Source organism: Panthera tigris, chromosome A2 (genome assembly GCF_018350195.1).
Source record: "Panthera tigris isolate Pti1 chromosome A2, P.tigris_Pti1_mat1.1, whole genome shotgun sequence".
NCBI lineage: Eukaryota > Metazoa > Chordata > Mammalia > Carnivora > Felidae > Panthera > Panthera tigris.
Genome location: NC_056661.1, coordinates 35,967,731 through 35,984,581, shown reverse-complemented (window position 1 = coordinate 35,984,581; position 16,851 = coordinate 35,967,731). Strand labels below are relative to the sequence as shown.

At 41.6% G+C, this 16,851-nt stretch overlaps 1 protein-coding gene across 1 annotated transcript in view; it reads left to right on the top strand.

Annotated features, from left to right (window-relative positions):
• Positions 1-16,432, top strand: part of EOGT (EGF domain specific O-linked N-acetylglucosamine transferase) — a 36,494-nt gene extending 20,062 nt beyond the window's left edge. The window contains exons 10-17 of the mRNA XM_042979390.1: positions 3,562-3,654; positions 4,006-4,077; positions 4,224-4,310; positions 4,831-4,899; positions 9,571-9,632; positions 12,516-12,635; positions 14,807-14,909; positions 15,485-16,432. Of these exons, the coding sequence (XP_042835324.1) occupies positions 3,562-3,654; positions 4,006-4,077; positions 4,224-4,310; positions 4,831-4,899; positions 9,571-9,632; positions 12,516-12,635; positions 14,807-14,909; positions 15,485-15,631 (753 nt within the window). The 3' untranslated portion in view covers positions 15,632-16,432. The remainder of the gene's footprint in view (positions 1-3,561; positions 3,655-4,005; positions 4,078-4,223; positions 4,311-4,830; positions 4,900-9,570; positions 9,633-12,515; positions 12,636-14,806; positions 14,910-15,484) is intronic.
• The last annotated feature ends 419 nt before the right edge of the window (positions 16,433-16,851 follow it).

Below are 16,851 nucleotides of genomic sequence, written 5' to 3'. Positions count from 1 at the left end.
TCTCAGAAGCCCTGATGATTAACTCAGGGTTGTTGTGCCTTTAAAAAAAAAATTTTTTTTAACATTTATTTATTTTTGAGAGAGAGAGAGAGAGAGAGAGAAAGTGAGAGCAAGTGAGTGGGGAGAGGCCGAGAGAGAGGGAGACACAGACTCCAAAGCAGGCTCCAGGTTTCAAGATGTCCACATAGAGCCTGACATGGAGCTCGAACCCACGAACCATGAGATCATGACTTGAGCCGAAGTCTGACCTTAATTGAGCCACCCAGGCGCCCCTTGTTGTGCCTTTTAAAAAAAAAAAATTATACCCTATGTTATATCATTGAATGCTTAGAACCCTCCAGGGAGTAGGATTTTTATGAACTTGGTTTACAGATGAGGAAGCTGAAGCTGTGAGCAGCAGGCGGGTGTTCTAAGAGAGCACAGTCAGCGAGGGGTGGAGTCAGGGTTCCAGGCCAGGCAGTCAGACCCCATCCTGTGCACTGAAACCACAGTGCCCTGTCTCCTCCCTATAGTCCCCTGCACATCCTATTAAGTTGACGGAAAGTTTTCTAGACACTTTCCAGAAGCTTCCTTATATCTTGTTGCATGCTTTTCCATGTTTTCCTCAAGTGGACTGAGTTAAACTGAGCACCTTCTATAGCCCTCCCCTTCTCTGCACCTTCTGGAGAGTGTAAATAGGATGCATGGCCACCATGAAGTCCCAGGTTACTCACTTAACTGGTAACTGGGCACGTGATGTCAGGGCAGGCTGACCACGAGTGGCAGGGAGGGGCAGGATGCATCTAGCTGAGCAGGGTCACCACCCTCCTATTACCTCCCTCTTTTGGGGTTAAGCATCCGGCTTTGGCTCAGGTCGTGATCTCATGGTTCATGAGTTCGAGCCCCACACTGCAGCAGTTAGTGGCTTTGGATCCTCTGTGCTCCTCTCTCTCTGCCCCCTCCCTGCTTGCATATTCTCTCTCTCCTAAAATAAATAAACATTAAAAAATAAAATGAATTAAGTCATGGGAATGTAAAAAAGAAAGAAAGAAAGAAAAGAAAGAAAGAAAGAAAAGAAAGAAAGAAAGAAAGAAAGAAAAAGGTTTCTTCCCCTTCTTCTTCTTCTCCAAGTTCATTTCCCTCAACAGTAACAAACTGCAGTTAACATGTGGGAGTCCCTTATAAGACTTGACTTTAGCAAATATGAAGATATCCTCATACAAAATCTATGTAAGGATCTGTATAAGGATATAATAAAATTTATGTAGGGGTGTGTTTGTTTATATCCTTAGAGAAAATATACTCTCTCATATCCTAGCTTAGTATTATATCAGGGGCATCTTTCCCAGTGGGTACATTTAGGGTTATTATTATTTTTTTGTGTGTATGGTTACATGATATTTGGTAGATGCTAGGGATATCCAACACATGCCTCAGTGCATGTATCCTGTCCTGCCACCCCCCAATCATATTTCATGTGTTGCCATTTTTTTTTTTTTTTGCTACTTACTGAAACGCATTGAACATCCTTCCCACATACATGGGCCTTTATACACTCATCCCAGCTTTTCTGTAGGATGTATTCCTGTAAGTAGACTTTCTAAGGCATAGGTTATGTGCATGTTTAAATTGGAGACATACACAGGAGGAAATTTTATGGCATCTTCAAGAATATCCAAATGTTCTTCACCTGAGACTAGAAAGAAGTCCTTCCCCTGTGGCAGATAATTTGAAGTTGAGGGATGTGGAAAAGAACCTTTTGGAGGTGGTCGTTACTGAATAATACATGATTTCCCTGAAAAGTCAGGATTGCTGTATTTTATTATTAAATTTTCCTTTCAAGGGTATCTTATTTTATCTGAAGTATTTTATCTCAAGAAACTGTCTCGAATCACTTTTAATTGCCCTTTATTTATTATTGAGCCAGAATAGGGACATTTCATTTTTGATGGTGTTGAGAAGGGCCTTTATTAGAATGGCATTGGAGAAACATCGAAGGGGAAAATTTTTTTTTATCACTACATCTAACAGTTCTCAATAACTTTGAAATAACTCTAATATGTGCAACATAAAAATTTCAAAATCTGGAAAAAGAATTGCTATAATGATAAAAAGACATGAGCATAATGTATAACCAACTGTAGACCTTGCATCTAATCCTACAATACATAGTTCTTATTTCTTTTGGCTGAATTTTTCAATCTAAGTTATACCATTTTTAAAGAAACTGATCTCCTTCCTTTAGCTGAGGGAGCATGTAATTAATTTCTACTTTGCAAAAATGGAATGCATTTGGTAAATGTACTAGAAAGACCTATTTCCCTCTGAGAGGCAATTGTGTGCAGAGGTTAAAAGCTTGGAATCTGGAAGCAAACCGACTGGATTTAATCTCAACCCTGCAAACATACCAGCACTGCCATTTATGCAAACTACTTAAATTTGTATCTCTGTTTCCTCATCTGTAAAATGGGGATAATGGTATCCCCTAGCTTATTAAGTTTGTGGGGTGTTAATAATTTTAAGTGCTTAAAAGCATGCCTGAGATGTAGGAAATATGCAAGATGCTATTATAATTATTATTACTCTTAATGTTAATGGGGAATTGTCACATGTTACTCTTTGGTCAATGAGGAGATCATTTCTTAGAAAAACGCTCATTGGGGTGGGGTGCCTGGGTGGCTCATTCGGTTAAGTGTCTGACTTCAGCTCAGGTCACGATCTTGCACTTTGTGTGTTCGAGCCCCTTGTCAGGCTCTGTGCTGTCAGCTTGGAGCCTGGAGCCTGCTTCAGAATCTGTGTGTCTCTCTTTACCCCTTCCCCTCTATCTGTCTCTCTCTCTCAAAAATAAACATTAAAAAAAAAAAAAAAAAAAAAAAAGAAAAGCATTCATCATAGTTTAATGTTAGGACTTCCAAAGCATTTTCTTGCTTTGAAATTTCTTCAGAAGTGTATTCCATTTACCCTGATTGTTTTTGCTTACTGAGCTACCCTAGTGTGTACAAATGGTGTCGTATGTCTGTGATTTGGATAGAAGACTCACAGGGAAAAAACCCCACACCAACTACCATTCAGAGATGTGAGTATAAGAACAGATAGGGTAGAAAAACCAAATGTTTTCAGCAGACTAAGAGTATAATTGTGGTGATTACTTCTTTTTTAAATAAAAATTTTTAATGCTTATTTTATTTTTGAGAGTGAAAGAGAGCACATGCGGGAGAGGGGCAGAGAGAAAGGGAGACACAGAATCCTAAGCAGGCTCCAGGCTCTGAGCTGTCAGCACAGAGCCCGGTGCAGGGCTTGAACTCACAGAATTGTGAGATCATGACCTGAGCTGAAGTCGGACCCTTAACTGACTGAGCTACCCAGGTGCCCCTTGTGGTGATTATTTTTGATGACATTCCATCAAATTAGGTATTTGCTCAGGCCCAAGATGAAAATCCATGTTTCTTCTATGGATTTTTTGAGCTGGTTTAGCATCATTAGTTCTTGAGACTAACAAGCTTATTCGAGTATTTTGTTGCATTTTTAAAAAGCCACATTGCATCCTTCCATGGCCCTAACCTATTTTGTTTTCACTTTCAGAGCTCCTATGGATATGGTGACCTATTCTCTGACACATGGAGAGCATTTACGGATTATGATGTTATACATTTGAAAACTTATGATTCCAAAAGGGTACTGGAAACTTTCCTGAAATGTCTCTAAATAACAGTCATTACAGATGACTCACTCATCGAATAAATATTTAATACGAGTTTCTATTAGCTATTACCATTGATTTTTGACTTCGTAGTTACTTTTTTTTATGACTAGAATAATTGTTTTTAACTAGGTAGCATTAAAAAACTTTTCCCTTTAACTTTTCCAAAATTATGATTTTCACTTGAGTGAAATAGTTTGCTGTTCAAAATATTTTAATGCAAAAAAGAGATTAATTAAAATTTGTTTTCTGTAATTTTAAGTACTATTTTGGTGTGGAGTGTGCAGATTGTGTTCTCTTACCTTGTACAATACCTTCATTCTTAGGTGTGTTTTAAAGAAGCTATTTTTTCCCTACTCCCCCGGATGCGATATGGGCTGTTCTATAATACCCCTTTGGTAAGCATGTCAACGGGTGTTAATATTCATATTTATACACTTATTCTGGATAGATTTTAAGATAAACGTTTATTTGTAACTTGAGAACATCCTAAATAGTACGGCAGAATGGCTCATTGTAACATGAATTATTGTTTTCATGTTAGATATCTGGCTGTCAGAACACGGGATTATTCAGGGCATTTTCCCAGCATGTGCTGTACAGACTGAACATCACACAGGAGGGCCCCAAGGTAAGGAGTACATTATAGGTTCTGACTTGGGCCTGACTTCACCCAAAATAAAAACCAATGGCACCTTTGCAGAAAAAGAAACCAGCGGAAGACAGTGTTTTCTGGGGTTAATAATTTCTTGCCTGGAGTGAATGATCCAAAATCAAACGTCACCAGCCTATGACAGATAAATAAGGGACAGTGGAAGAATGTACTTTTTTCTCCATTCTCTTTCTCCTGTCTTTCTCCGTATCTCCTTGCTCTTCCCCCAGTCCCCACCTAACCCACAAACCCCTGCTAAAAATTCCACCCAGCCAATCAAACAGAAGTGTAGTAAACAAGTTTTGTCTTCTGTGGCTAAAATGGATGCAGTGTTATTTCCTGAGGGAAGTCTGAAGGAATCAGGCTAAACAAGTACTCGTTCCCTAAATATATCCTGATTGAGTTTCATCGCTTTGTGAAAATCACATTTTAGGTTCTAGTATTCATTCATCTGTGCAGGCATATACAGCATTATTTTGCCTTTTCCTTTTGATGACAGGATGGAAGAATCCGAGTTACCATTCTTGCACGGAGTACAGAGTACCGGAAAATTCTAAACCAAAACGAGGTTAGTTTTTGGTATGCATTTTTAATACCATCATGTTGAATTTAACTTCCTGTAACTCATGTGCTTAATTTTTTTCACATTGCACTACATGCTTTGATTGGAAATTATTAGCTTTTAGCAAAGTTTGATGGCTATGCCCAGTTCATCTACTAGACTCCTACTGGGGGTCAGCAAACCACCAGTTGCCCAAACTAGCTTCGCCTTACTGTAAACGTTCACCTGCCACAACTCAGAGTGGAAACAGAGGCAGAAACTATCTCTTGTGTCCTGCCTTTACTGCCATAGATTGCCAGACATTCTGCCTCTGTACAAACCAGCGGCAAAAATGCAAGAGTATCTTTTGAGAGATGATTGATGGAGCGTGGCAATACTGTGGCATCCAGAGGCAGACTAAGTTAGAAGAGTCTCCATTCTTTTCATGACTGTGTGTCCTGGAAATTATTCACCTTTAGGTTTTGTACTTTATTTTGACAGCATCAGCTCTTAAATTATATTTAACTGAGATAAGATCACCATGCAAGGCCCTTGCCTATAACAGCCTGGTTGGTAGGTGTTCTCACAATAGTATGACTGAGTCCACAAAAATGTCTTGAGCACCTGCTATGTGTTGGGCTGTATTCTAGGCCCTGGAGCTACCGTAGAGGACAAGACAAGTGAGATCCCTGCCCTCACGGAACTTATGCTCTCTGGGTGAGACAGACAAGAAATAAGTAAACAAGTCCCTAAGTAAGGTGATTTCAGGTAGTAGTAAGTGCCACAAAGGAAGTAAAACAAGGTGATGGGGTAGAGGGGCCAGAGATGCAGGAGGAAGGGGAAGCAGTCAGGTGAGATACCTGAAGAGGTGCTGTTGGGCGGAGACCTGATCGCTAAGAAGCCAGCCAAGGAGAGAGCCTCCCAGGCGGAAGCAGATGGCCTGTGATGTCCAGGCTTTAGGTGCTCCAGGAATGGAGAGATCACCAGGCGGCTGTAGCACAGCAGGAAAGGTGGGGGCGACCCTAGAAGAGGTCAGAGAAGTTGGGCAGGGGGTAGGGAGGTCCCATATCCTCTCAGCCTCATAGACCTAGCTGAGAAAACGAGCGGGTTCTATTCTGGTGTGGGAGAAACCACCGTGAAGTTTTGGGCAGGGTGAGGTAGGCAGAATACCAGGCCTCCTCCAGAAGATGCCCCCATCCGAATCCCTAGAACCTGTGACAAGATTAGGTTATGTGGCAGAGGGATGCTGAGTTTGTAGGTGAAATTAAGGTCGCTTGTCAGCTGGCCTGAAAGTGGGGAGATTACCCTGAATTATCCAGCAGGGCCTGATGGAATCACAAATGGGCTTTAAGCATTCTCCACCAGAGAACCATTGCCTCTGCCTGAAAGCTCTCTGCTTAGCTGGATTCTTCTCACTAAGCACATTTTAGTTCTGTACGTCCTTGAAAGTGGAAGAAGGAGACAGAATCCAGAAGGGAGTCATGAGGACAGAAGCAGGGCCAGAGGGATGCCACATCCCTGGCCTTGAATATGGAGGAAGAGGCCCCGAGCCAAGGAATGCAATGGCTCCTAGAAGGTGGAAACGAATTCTCTCCTAGAGCCTCCAGAAGGAGCACAGCCCTGCAGACAGCCATCTGTCTCACTGTTGGACTGCTGTCCTGCACAACATTGAGTGGGTCAGTTGTGTTGCCGTGAGCTATAGAGTCTGTGGTAATTTGTTGTAGCAGCTAATAGAAAACGAATACACAGGCAGAGACACGAACTGGCTTATTCATTTATTTGTAAACCACTTTGGCTGCAAGGGTAGGAACAGGGGGTATCATTCATGCTGTCACTGTGACCCTGGGAAGAGTTTGGACGAAGGTGATGACAGCAGAGATGACAAAATAAATGGATTTAAGATCTGTCTCGGAGGTCGAGTCTGGGATACTTCCTGGATGAATATGTAGGTGCTTGTTCAGTTAGGCCAGGCACTGAGGATCAAGGGTGAACTCCCGGGCTTTTAGCTTGATCAGGTCAGTGGAACTGAGGTGGGAAAAGCTCAGTAGGAGGGGGATGGGAGCAGGTTTGGATGGGTAAAATGTTTTACACAAATTAGTTTGGATGCCTAACAGGCTGATCAAAATTATGCAATTAGTGTCTTGAGATCCATATGGATTATGAACATACGCTGTAATGAGACATTGATTGTAAGTTGTGGGTGGAAGAAATGAGCAGTGTGTGTGTGTGTGTGTGTGTGTGTGTGTGTGTGTGTGTGTTTTAAAGACCCGGAAATGCAAATCTATCAAATGATACCATGTTGGGGTTGATGGATAGAACCCTTATGGACAGGCAGACCAGTAGTATATATTGGTAGAGGTAACACATATTGAGTGCTAATTATATGCCAAGAATATTACTCTATGTTCCCCATTGCTTCCCGCAAACTTGTGAGGTACATATTTTATTATTATCCTCTGTTTTAGAAAAGAACACTGAGGCTTAAGCGATTAAAAAAAAAAACATGCTTGAGGTCACGCAGCTGGTGAGCAGAATAATGGAGGCGGGGGTGAGCTGAGGTGGTCAGAGTCTGAGCCTGCTTCTGAACCAGAGACTGCCACTGCTCTAACACAAATAGATGTGACAGGAGGCCGTGTCGGGAAGGCTGGCGAAGGAACATCATCCATCCAGTGGAAAGGGGTGGTGCTGGGTGCTGCCGGTCAGCCGCCGACATGTTCACATCCGGTCACACAGATCGCCCGCACCATGTTGCCCAGAGGTGAGATCTGGAAGTTCAGATCTGAACTCTAAGCCAACGAGCACCCACTGGCTGCTTTTGTCTCAGTAATTGGCATCACTTGAGAAGGTAGCTACCAAGCAGAGAAGAAAGCACGTTCGACTCTACCTTGATTCGTGAATACATAATAAAACCCCCCATGCTCTCATTGGATGGTGGTTCCTGCAGTCCTGCCCAACCTCAAGGTCGAGAGAGCTCTGGCCACCTCCATGGTGTGACTAGAAATTGTGAACAAGAGCCTGTTTGCCAGGGGACCCTCTGAAACAAGTGATGTGTTTTATGTGGACACATCTTATTACGGGACCTGGGCTCATGCCCTGGGATTAATTCCCTCCTGAAAAACGGATTCTAATCTATCCTCCCTCCTTCAGCTCCTTGACATAAGCAGCATATTTATGGGAGTTCAGGAGCTGTCTAGAGAGAGAAACTTCCATTCTATGTGTGTGTGTGCGTGCTTAACGGGGGTGGGGACTGGATGTAAATCCCTGTCTGTTGCTTTTAATACATGGGAGAGTACAGGGTACTGGCTGAGAACACAGGTTTGGGGGTCAGATGACCTAGATTTAGTTTTGGCTGTGCCATTTGCTAGCTGGGAGATTCTGGGAAAGGTCCTTAACATCTTTCAGCCTCTGTTGTATCATTTAAAAATAGGCATACGGGAGCACCTGGCTAGCTTGGTCGGTAGACCCTTAATCTCAGGGTTCTAAGTTTGGGCCCCATGCTGGATGTAGAAATTAATTAAAAATAAAATCTTTGGGGCGCCAGGGTGACTCGGTTAAGCATCCAGCTTTTGATTTCGGCTCATGTCATGATCTCAAGGTTCGTGAGATCAAGCCCCATATCAGGCTCTGTGCCAAGTGGAACCTGCTTGGCATTCTTTCTCTTTATCTGTCTCTCCCTCTCTCCCACTTGAGCTCACATGCTCGCTCGCTCTCTCTCTTTCAAATAAATAAACATTAAAAAAATAAAATCTTTAATAAAAATAGGCATAAAAATATTTACTCAGTATGAGACTGTATGAGGATTAAGTGACATTCACCAAAGTACCAAGCAATGCCAGCACAATTGAAGGGATACTTTGGTTACCATTGCTGTCATAGGTCGGTTCAAGATGGCTTAATTGTGAGGGACATAGAGAACCATGGCTATGTTTCTGGTAATAGGTTAATCGTGCTTTGTTACTTTGTTTGCTAAGAGAATAATTGTTTTTTTGTGTAGAAGTATTGAAAACATTTTTCTGCCAAGAATTTAGCGTTTTCAGAAGATAAGGTCCAAAACACAAGTGGTTTGTCTGAAGTGAGATAATGGGTAGGGAGAAAACTCTTAACATAAAACCTGGAACAAGGTAGGTGCCCAGCAAATACACATTGAGAAATTGAAGGAATAACTAGCAAGTAGTAACCATGGCCGTTAACGCCTACTGGCTTCTGTGCCACTTTGCTCTCATGAATTTTTTTTTTTTAACGTTTTGTATTTATTTTTGAGAAAGAGAGAGAGAGAGACAGAGTGCGAGCAGGGGAGGGGCAGAGAGAGAGGGAGACACAGAATCCAAAGCAGACTCCAGGCTCTGAGCTGTCAGCACACAGCCTGATGAGGGCTCAAACTCACAAACTGTGAGATCAGGACCTGAACCAAAGTCGGACACTTAACCTACTGAGACACCCAGGTGCCCCCTTCTCGTGAATTTTCCGCTCTCAGCCCAATGACAACCCAGCACAGCAGGATTTTAGGGTGGTAGAATAATGTGACCAAGGGGTGAAATCTGCATTTGAATTCAGTTAAGGGTTAAAACACTAAACCTGAATGATATGTAATACCTGAAAAGTATTTTGTATGAAAAACAGAAATTTTAAGACTCAGAGGAAAATAAAACAGAAGAAAAAGAAAAAAAGAAATTCTAAATGTTTCTGTTTTTTCCCTAGCTGGTAAATGCACTGAAGACAGTATCTACACTTGAGGTTCGGATTGTCGATTACAAGTATAAGTAAGTGATACCTCACCCTTGAGCAGACACTGTCATCTTTGGCTTGGATGCATTAACAGGGGTCGAAGGATTTTTTCAAATGGTAGCTTTTGGCGCTGATAGACCAGGGAGGGACAGGCAGAAGCATCAGTGAGTGTAGCCAGCAGGGAAGGGCCCCAGGGCAGGAGAGGGCCCCTGGTGGTGATGGGGGTTGCACCAGGGCACAGGGGCAGTCACTTTTCAGCTCTGTGGGGTCCAATATTTCAACCCCATCTCATTTTTCAAGAGAAGTGAGGAACCGAGATTCTCATTTGAAATTTCTGTGTTTTTATTTATTATTATTATTATTATTATTATTATTATTTTAAATGTTTATTTTTGAGAGAGAGAGAGAGGGACAGAGTGTGAGTGAGGGTGGGGCAGAGAGAGAGAGAGGGAGACAGAGAAGCCAAAGCAGGCTCCAGGCTCCAAGCTGTCAGCACAGAGCCTGATGCGGTTCTTGAACCCACAAACTATGAGATCATGACCTTAGCTGAAGTAGGATGCTTAGCCTACTGAGCCACTCAGGCGCCCCTGACATTTCTGGATTTTTAAAAGTTGGCAACTAATTCTGAATTTAAAAAATATTACTGGCCTCATGTGTCCTTCTAGTTGCCACATTTCAACTCTTGACCTAAAATTAGTTATATGGGAATAATTTGAGTGTCGTAGAATAATATGAGGTTTCTAAAAAAATATTAAAAAGTATTTATACTTCTTTTAAAATTCCAACAGAAGTAAAAGGCTTAGAAAGACACAATATGCCTCGCATTTACTGTCTAGGTAATCCCTGTTGATAGAAAAACCAATGATGCTGTAAAATAGATGTTCCTGGTTGGAAAAGTCAAGCAGTATTGAAAAAAGTGCAAAAGGAAAGGTGAAAACTCTCCTCCATTTGCCCCACTCACAGTCACTGTCTTGTTTTCCAAATTAAACACTATAAAGAGTTTCTATGTTAAAAAAAAAAAAAAAAGCATACGTATACCAGCATATGAATGTCTATAATAGGTTAGAAGCCAGTAAGAGGCGCATCTGTCTGGCTCAGTCGGTAAAGCATGTGACTCTTGACTTCCAGGTCGTTGAGCTCAAGCTCCATGTTGGGTGTGGAGGAGACTACTTTAAAAAAAAAACAAACTTACCAGTGAGCATGGGATTTCCGCACCTTATTCACCATGCATGCGTTCACTGATACAATGAATCTTTATGGTGTGTCTGCCATGAGCTGGGCACAGCCTTTGAAATAGGAATCCAGATATGGAGGATGGCATGGCTCTTGTCTTCAGCACCGTAGACAATGAATACAAATACACAGCAATCTTAAGAACAGCTACAATTTGTTGAGACTTACTGTTATGCTTCGCTTGCTTTATCTCAGTTCTCCCTCTGGTCTTACGAAGTTGGCAAAACTATTACTGTTTTACAAATTACACTGTGCAGTGGTGACTACCATCATTGCCACAGGAAGGAAGAAGAGGGCCGGATGTCAGGCTGCAGGAACTGGGGAGGCTCCGTTGTTGACTGGCTTTTAAGAAACCGTGCCCCACGCAGGTTTCCCAGCTGAAGGAGGAACGGCAGTAAATTCAGACATTGACAATCTGAGGGAAGCGTTACTAACATAATAGATGGAGCTTTGCCTCCTTATCCTCAGACATTTTCCACACCGGCTGACTCCAGGGTCATTCCTACCTGGGCAAATACCCACCCTTCCTGTGGCATCAGTTGGCATTCCTTGAGAAACTGAGGCACGTGTACCTCGTGTGAAGCACACGCATGGTGCCCTTGTCTTCTTTCTCTGTGTGGAACATGGGGTTTTCATTTACTTCGAGAGGAAGCTCTTTAAAGAGGAGAAGCTGGAAAAATAAAAATAAAAATAAAATAATAAAGAGGAGAAGCTGGGATTTCACATTCTCTTCTTAAATCCAAAATAATCTTGGTAATTTTTTTTTTTTTTTTTTTTTTTTTACTTTGGGTAAGAGGGAATGGGAGGTCTAATTCCATTATGTATATTCAGAATTTTATACTTACTGTAGCCTCACTTCAGTGGACTTTATTGGCACTGACTTTCAGTTCAGAGTTTGCATATCTTTTAGGGTCTGGAATTCCGAGGACACTTTAACGATCTTGATGTGCATAAAATTTGAGGATTAGTCTGTTGCAAAGGCAGGACAATGCCCTCGTGGTATCTGAGATAATTTTAGGTATACCCAGATGGCATTGAATGAACTCCAGTCTCACAAGGAGAATTTATTTTACAAAAAAACGTCCTTTTGTTATCTTAAGGAACTAGTTTTCAGCTTGATGCTAGTATAACATAATATCTCTGTAGTGCCTGCTAATTTCCTTTTTTCTTAAAGAAAGAGCAGGCCTTCGGCTCACAGCTCTTCCTTCAATAGTACCTACCTAGATTTGAAACTTTTTCATTTGATTGTATCCGTCTTTACAGTTTTGTTTGTCATGCACTACTGGTTTTTCATTTAAGACAGCTCTCAAAGTTTCCTTCTAAAATAAATGCACTTAGGGGCTCCTGCCTGGCTCGGTAGGGACAGCTGACGGCTCTTGATCTCAGGGTTGTGAGTTTGAGCCCCACGTTGTATAGAGATTACTTAAAAATAAAATCTTTAAAAAAAAAATACATTTAAGTTTTTTTTTTTAAAGTGAGCTTACTTAGAAAACAATGTTAAATTATTAAATAATTAACTTATTAATTATTGGAGTAGGCTTGGACTTGGCAAAAAGCCATAGTGGCATGTGATTTAAATTGGGAAAGGTGCTTGTATGAATACTGTTACCATGAGTCAGGAGCTAACTCAACCCAACAGTCTCTCTCTTCTCCCCTCTGTCTTCTTTTGTTCTATGTGTTCACAGGGCACTTGGGTTTTTAGATCAGCTGAGGATCAGTCATAACACGGACATATTTATCGGAATGCATGGAGCTGGTCTTACCCATTTACTCTTCCTTCCAGACTGGGCTGCTGTCTTTGAACTGTAAGTGTTTGGAGACAACTTGTACACTGAGGCCACAAATAATGCTTTTTGTGCATGGCTGAGACTGCCATTCAGAGCTTCAAAAGGTGGAATACTTTTTTAAAAACATTTTTTATGTTTATTTATTTTTGAGAGCAAGAGAGACAGAACGTGGGTTGGGGAGGGGCTGAGAGAGAGGGAGACCGAAAATCCGAAGCAGGCTCCAGGCTCTGAACTGTCAGCACCGTGCCCAACACAAGGCTTGCACCCACGGATCTCGAGATCATGACCTGGGCTGAAGTCGGACACTCAAAGACTGAGCTACCCAGATGCCCCCAAAAGGCAGAATACTTAATCATTACCAGAAAGTCACATCATACAGGCATCTAGAGAGAAAACAGACCTAAAACTAAATATGTGAAGTCTGTAGCTGCCATTACAGTTAGCAAGCAAACACCCCTTTCTCTCTCCATCTCGGTATGATGTGGGAGATGGGAGTCTGTGACTTCCTTCCTGAAAGCTCGTTGCTGTGTCCTTCTCAGACTGGGACCATCTCTCTACACTCTTTGCCATCATGCTGATAAAAAGGAACCTGTATACTGCATACCTGTGTTCATGGCACCCTTATTTACGGCAGCCAAGATGTGGAAGCCACCGAAACGTCCATCAGCGGATGAATGCATAAACAAAATGTGGAAATGTGGGTATATCTGTATATCTCCAGTAGAGCATTACTCAGCCTTTAAAAAGAAGGAAATCCTGTCACATGTTACAACACGGATGATCCTTGAGGACATTATGTTCAGCTAAATAAACCACTCCCTGAAGGACACATATGGTGTGATTTCACTTATGTGAGGTACCCAGAGTAGTGACATTCACAGAGACAGAGTAGAATGGTGGTTGCCTGGAGCCCACAGGGGAGAGAAAAATGAAGAGTTCGTATTGACTGGAGTCACGTTTCAGATTTGCAAGATGGGGAATTTCTGGAGAATGGTTGCATCGTGTGAGTGAGTGCACTTAGCACTACTGAGCTGTGTGCTTAAAAATGGTTATGATGGTAAATTCCATGTTAAGTGTTTTCTACCACAGTTAAAAAGAGAGCGAGTTCAAGCACCTGTTTGTCTCATGAAGAGCACAGCTCCAAAGCACAGGCCTACCATGTTGCCTGCTGCTCACTGATTCTCTACTCAGGGAAAGCGAGGCCTCAAGAGGACAGTGATTTTCCTGGGGTGCTCCTCTAACTGGGTGGGCGATGATAGAGACATGGCGTTCTCCCCCTTAGTGATTCTGCCGTAGACACCACGCCCCATCTTTAGTTCTGGGCATGCCAACAGTGGCTACTGTTCCCCCATTTCGCTCTTTGTGTCTGTATACCTAGATGTTATGGTTTCACTTTAAAAACCACTTCATTCAGTATTTGAATGAGAGACCATCTAGGAAAAAAAATTGTGAACTTCCAACAGTTTGCAAAAATATTTGAAATACAGATACATTAGAGAAATAGCCAGATAATTATGGATTCTATCTCAATGCTTCATTTCTCCCAAAGAGAGGGAGAGAAAGAAGAAAGGAAGAGGTGGTTGATAGTGCTCAGGCCTTGTTGCTCAGCTGACTAGGTTTCCATTTCTGCTTCCCTAGCTATGTGCCCTTGGATGTGTTACTCCCCTAAGTCCACTTCCATGTGTGTAGACTGGATATTAGGAGATAATACCAAGTCCACAGTCAGTCGGCCCTCTTGATAGACTTTAGTTCCCTGCATTCCTTGATCCTCTTTGGATATTTTAAAGTTAAGGAGCACCTGGGTAGCTCAGTCGGTTGAACGTCCGACTTCGGCTCAGGTCATGATTTCAGTTTGTGAGTTCGAGACCTGCATCGGGCTCTGTGCTGACAGCTTGGAGCCTGGAGCCTGCTTCGGATTCTGTGTCTCCTTCTCTCTCTGCCCCTCCCCAACTTGTGCTCTGTCTCTCTATGTCTCTCAAAAATAAATGTATAAAAAATTTAAAAATAAAATAAAGTTAAAGTAGTTCACTTATGAAGATATTTAAAAAATAATCTCCATCAATCTTGTGTACTGTTTACACGACCTTTTGCAGGAACATATTTGGGAGGTGTGTTATTCCCCAGACAGGTGTTGATTTGGCAAAACCCCTGGACACAAGTCTCACGTGTGGGTGCCCTTGTGCCCTTAGGTACAACTGTGGAGATGAGCGCTGCTACTTAGACCTGGCCAGGCTCAGAGGGATCCATTACATCACTTGGCGAAGGCAGAATAAAGTCTTTCCTCAGGATAAGGTAAAGTTCAGTGGCAAAACTCACCTCTTTTTTTTCATTTTAATTGGTTTAAAGTGTCTGATTAATATGAAAAACTGTCCTTAAACTTCAGTCCAGAGATAAACTGTCCTCCGAAAATAGTGAGTTGTATTTTATATTTGCAAGTTGGGAGAAGGGAAATTAATCACTCCCTATCTTTATGTTGAGAAGACAACTTTGTGAAATTTGAGCCTCGAAAGATCTTTTAAATTATATACAGGAGAGATCAGCAAACTATAGACTGCTGGGGCCAAATGTAGCCTACCCCCTGTTTTTATAAATAAAGTTTTATTGGGACAGTCTCGCTTCTCTGTTTCCATGTCATCTTTGGCTGCTTGTGCATTTCACTGGTGGAGTTGAGTAATTGTAACAGATACTGTTTGGCCCACAGAGCTGGAAAGATGTGTTACCCGGCTCTGTACTGAAAAAAAATTGCCAGTTTCTGATGCAGAGCATAAATTAAAATGGTTGCCTTGGCCAAAGTAAAATAATTATGTTCCTATTCCGAAAACCATGTCATTAGTGACTTACAGCTCTGTGATTGTTTGTTTTTGCAGGGCCACCACCCGACTCTGGGGGAACATCCAAAGTTTACCAACTACTCTTTCGATGTAGAAGAATTCATGTACCTTGTCCTTCAGGCGGCAGACCACGTATTACAACACCCGAAATGGCCGTTTAAGAAAAAACGTGATGAGCTATAAATGTGCCAAGTCTGTTTATAAAAGTCTGTTTGTTTAAACATTCCACCACCCAGGCTCTCACAGTTAAATAAGTAAAACAACTAGTTATCTCCTAACCCCAAATTACCTTTTCTGGACCAAAACATGCCTTCAGGATATTACTTACATGTTTTAGAGTCTTTAACTGTTTCCCATGATTTTCGTGTCATAGCTATTTATCAAGATACTATTTTTGCACTGAAAACTTTACTTTTTATAGTTTAAAAATAAGGCATGGGCTCGCTGATGTATTTGAGTTTCTTAGGTATACCAAAGTTGTCAACCTTTTTGGCTTTAGAATTTGTAAATGTTTTTGCAGATGACAATGGGATTATAATTCTAGTGGCTTCCAATGTGTTTCTGATATATTTAAGTAAATTCACAGCAGCTTTTTTTATTTGCCAAAATCTTTTCATGACACTTTGTGGTAGGAAAGGAAAACAACATACTACACACACACACACACACACACACACACACACACCCCGTTGTGATTCTCAGCACCAGGCTATAGGTAGCCTACTCCATGTCAGAGATCAAACAATGTTCTACCCAGGTCTGTTTTACTCTCTCAGAGTCCAAAGTATCTCCCACAGAATTCTCTGCTCTATCTTTTTAGTAAACTCCAGGCTACATGCACCAAGAACCTCAATAAACCATGCTGTTGCATCAATTAATATTCCCATATTTCATATGCAAATCATGTTTTCCCCAAATGCACCAACTACATACGATAAAAATAAATTAAACCATCCGTTAGGACTGCTTTGGATACCTTCTAGCTGGTGGCCACTAATTCCTTCTTAGCCCTGGAGAGCAGTTAGGTTGAATTTCTGTATCACATGGTGGTTTCGGTGCAGGTATTCGTGACTGCACACGCCTGTGTGATGCTTCTGTCTCCTTTTGCACGGGAGTGTTTCCCTTTGAGCTTGCAGACTCCAGATTAGCTACATGAAGAGACTTTTTCCCTATCAAAAACAAAAACCAAAAAAAAAAAAAAAAAAAAAAAGTAAAGACACATGTGAATTCTCCATTTCAAAATGAAAAAGCAGCCCATGAGAAAGTGCTGTTGATTAAAAAGAATATCTGAAATGCAGTCCCACTCTCTGGGATTAATTTCTTACTGTTTATGAACTTTCAATCCAGGGGTCAGAAACCATGGATTTAATTTACTGCGAAATGTGAAGTTTACATTTTATTAA